The sequence below is a fragment of the Manacus vitellinus genome, unplaced genomic scaffold, assembly GCF_001715985.3.
Source record: "Manacus vitellinus isolate BGI_N305 unplaced genomic scaffold, ASM171598v3 scaffold_62_pilon, whole genome shotgun sequence".
Lineage (NCBI taxonomy): Eukaryota > Metazoa > Chordata > Aves > Passeriformes > Pipridae > Manacus > Manacus vitellinus.
Window position 1 is genome coordinate 690,938 of NW_021940704.1, and position 2,623 is coordinate 693,560.

Genomic DNA, 2,623 nt, shown 5'->3' on the forward strand with positions numbered 1-2,623 from the left:
GGGGCTGTTCCGCCAGGCCCTGGCCCAGGCCGGCGTCGCCTTCACCGACTTCACGCGCACCAGCGAGCCCCGGCACCAGCGGGCCGTGCGGCACTTCTGGGGTGCCCTCCGTGACTGCGGGGCGCTCTACAAGGGCTCCTACGAGGGCTGGTACTGCACTCCCGAGGAAAGCTTCCTGCCCGAGAGCCAGCTCGCTGAGCGCAGGGATGCCCAGGGACGCCCCTGCAAGGTGTCCTTGGAGAGCGGCCATGAGGTAACGGCACCTGTGGGAGCACCACGCGCGCATCTGCTGCTCTGCTCTGGCCGAATTTGGGGTGTTTAGTGCTTCCTGCAGCCTTCTGTGATTCATGTTGGCTGAGACTCACCTGTATTTCAGTGGAGTGTCACCTGTCAGTCCAGAAACCTGTCCTGGGCTGATCACCACAGTGTGAGGGGGGATTCTACCCCTCTGCCCCACTCAGGTAAGACCCCCCCAGAGCCTCCAGCTCTGGGGTTCCCAGCACAGGAAGGACATGGACCTGTTGGAGAGAGGCCAGAGGAGGCCACCAAGGTGATCAGAGGGATGGAGCAGCTCTGCTGTGAGAAAAGGCTGGGAGAATTGGGATTGTTCAGCCTGGAGAAGAGAAGCTTTTGGGGAAAACCCATAGCAGCCTTCCAGTATCTGAAGGGAGCCTGCAAGAAAAATGAAAAGAGACTATTTACAAAGGCCTGGAGTGACAGGACAAGGGGGAATGGCTGCCCACTGACAGAGGGCAGGGTTAGATTGGGTATTCGGAAGAAATTCTTCCCTGTGAGGATGGTGAGGTCCTGGCACAGGTTGCCCAGAGAAGCTGTGGATGCCCCTTCCCTGGAAGCATCCAAGGCCAGGTTGGATGGGGCTTGGAGCAGCCTGGTCTAGTGGAAGGTGTTCCTGTCCATGGCAGGGGGTGGAACAAGATGGTCTTTAAGGTCCCTCCCAGCCCAAACCAGTCTGTGATTCTCTGTGTTATGGTGGTGAGTGGGGGTCCGAGGGAGAGCTGCCAAACCCCAGCTGGCAGATGCACATCACAGCCACGTGCCAAGGATCTGCAGCCTGCTGGCCTGGAAGTGGTATTTTACAGTGGCAATGAGAGAAATTAGCTGAGTGGGAAGATAATGGTGTTTGTAGCTGAGGGCTTCCTTGGGGGTCCAGAGTTTGAGACCTGTTTTGTGAGACAGTTCAGTGTGGCCTCTGGACACTTAACCAATCTCTTTACATGGGTTTTGGCCCCACCTAAACCATTGTACCATCACCTGCCTGTGGTCAGCTTGATGTCTGGATGGGTGCACCCAGGACTGTGGTACCTGTCCCAGAGTCTCTCTGCCACTGCGTTTTCTAGAAGGTGTCAGGAGTTACATTATTTAATCCAGCAGCTGCAGATAATCCTGCTCAGAGCTCAGCACAGGTTATGCTCCTGTGGTCTTCGTATGAGGCTGGGGCGTAGGAGTGTTGGTTTACACAGAAAGGGCTGTATTACCAAATAATAACTCTTGAGAAAGCCCCTAAGATAACTGGGGACATGCCATAAACCCCAGACTTCTGGTGAGTGTCTGGGTTCTGGTGTCCAGTGGAGCCTGGGGGTGAAGGGGTACAGCTCGTCTTTGAATATGTTTTGAATATTCTTCAGGTCTTCCTTGTACCCTGCGAGATTCCTGACCCAGCCATGGATCCCTGAGTGCCTTACACAGCTCACTTGTACTGCATCCACCCACCATTTTTCACTGGTTTAGCTAAATGTGTCATTTAATGGATTTAACAGTGGGGGAGAAGTGCTGTCAGTGCCATAAGCAAACAAAGATAGTGGCTGAGATGCATTAATGCATAAACTGGGGAAAAAGAGGAACATGGCCCCCAGCAGAACAGCAAAGGCAGGCACCAGGAGTGCCAGTAGGGCAGGAATTACAACATCATTGTGTCTTTTCATGATTTTTCCACTATTATAGCACAACTATGTTGTTAAGAAAGTAAGAAAGTGTGTTCTCATCTCCCTAATTCCTTCCTGATGTCACATCAACCTGGCAGGTAGAAAGGTGTTCCTTCCTGGGATTATGGGAGTATTTAAAAGCAGGATGCCGAACCATCCCAGGTGCCCAAGTCCTCAGGCGTGTCTTGGGCAAGGAGGTTCCTACTAGTCATGGAAAGATACTGGGGCTTTCCATGGGGTGGGAGGACACCCAGGCACAGGGAGCTTGCGACAAACTCCACACTGAGAATGCTGTGTGCAAATTGTCAGCCTGTTCTCGTAGCATTTGGGCCGTAATCCTTTCCTCTTCTCCCATCCCAGGTGCACTGGACCAAAGAGGAGAATTACATGTTCAAGCTCTCGGCGTTCCGGGATCCCTTGCAGAACTGGCTTCGGGACAACCCACGCGCCATTGCTCCCGACCCTTTCTACCAGCGCGTGCTCCGCTGGCTGGACGAGGATTTGCCGGACCTGTCGGTGTCCCGTGAGCGGAGCCGGCTGCAGTGGGGCATCCCCGTGCCCGGTGACCCCACACAGACCATCTACGTGTGGGTGGACGCCCTGGTGAACTACCTGAGCGTGGTGGGGTACCCCGAGAGCCACGGTGCGTGGTGGCCGGCCGCGCACCACGTCGTGGGCAA

General features: G+C 55.0%; 1 protein-coding gene across 1 annotated transcript in view; it reads left to right on the forward strand.

Annotated features, from left to right (window-relative positions):
• Positions 1-53: 53 nt before the first annotated feature.
• The window catches only part of MARS2 (methionyl-tRNA synthetase 2, mitochondrial), a 3,524-nt gene continuing 954 nt past the window's right edge, over positions 54-2,623 (forward strand). The window contains exons 1-2 of the mRNA XM_029963766.1: positions 54-253; positions 2,304-2,620. Coding sequence (XP_029819626.1) covers positions 2,331-2,620 — 290 coding nt within the window. The 5' untranslated portion in view covers positions 54-253; positions 2,304-2,330. The remainder of the gene's footprint in view (positions 254-2,303; positions 2,621-2,623) is intronic.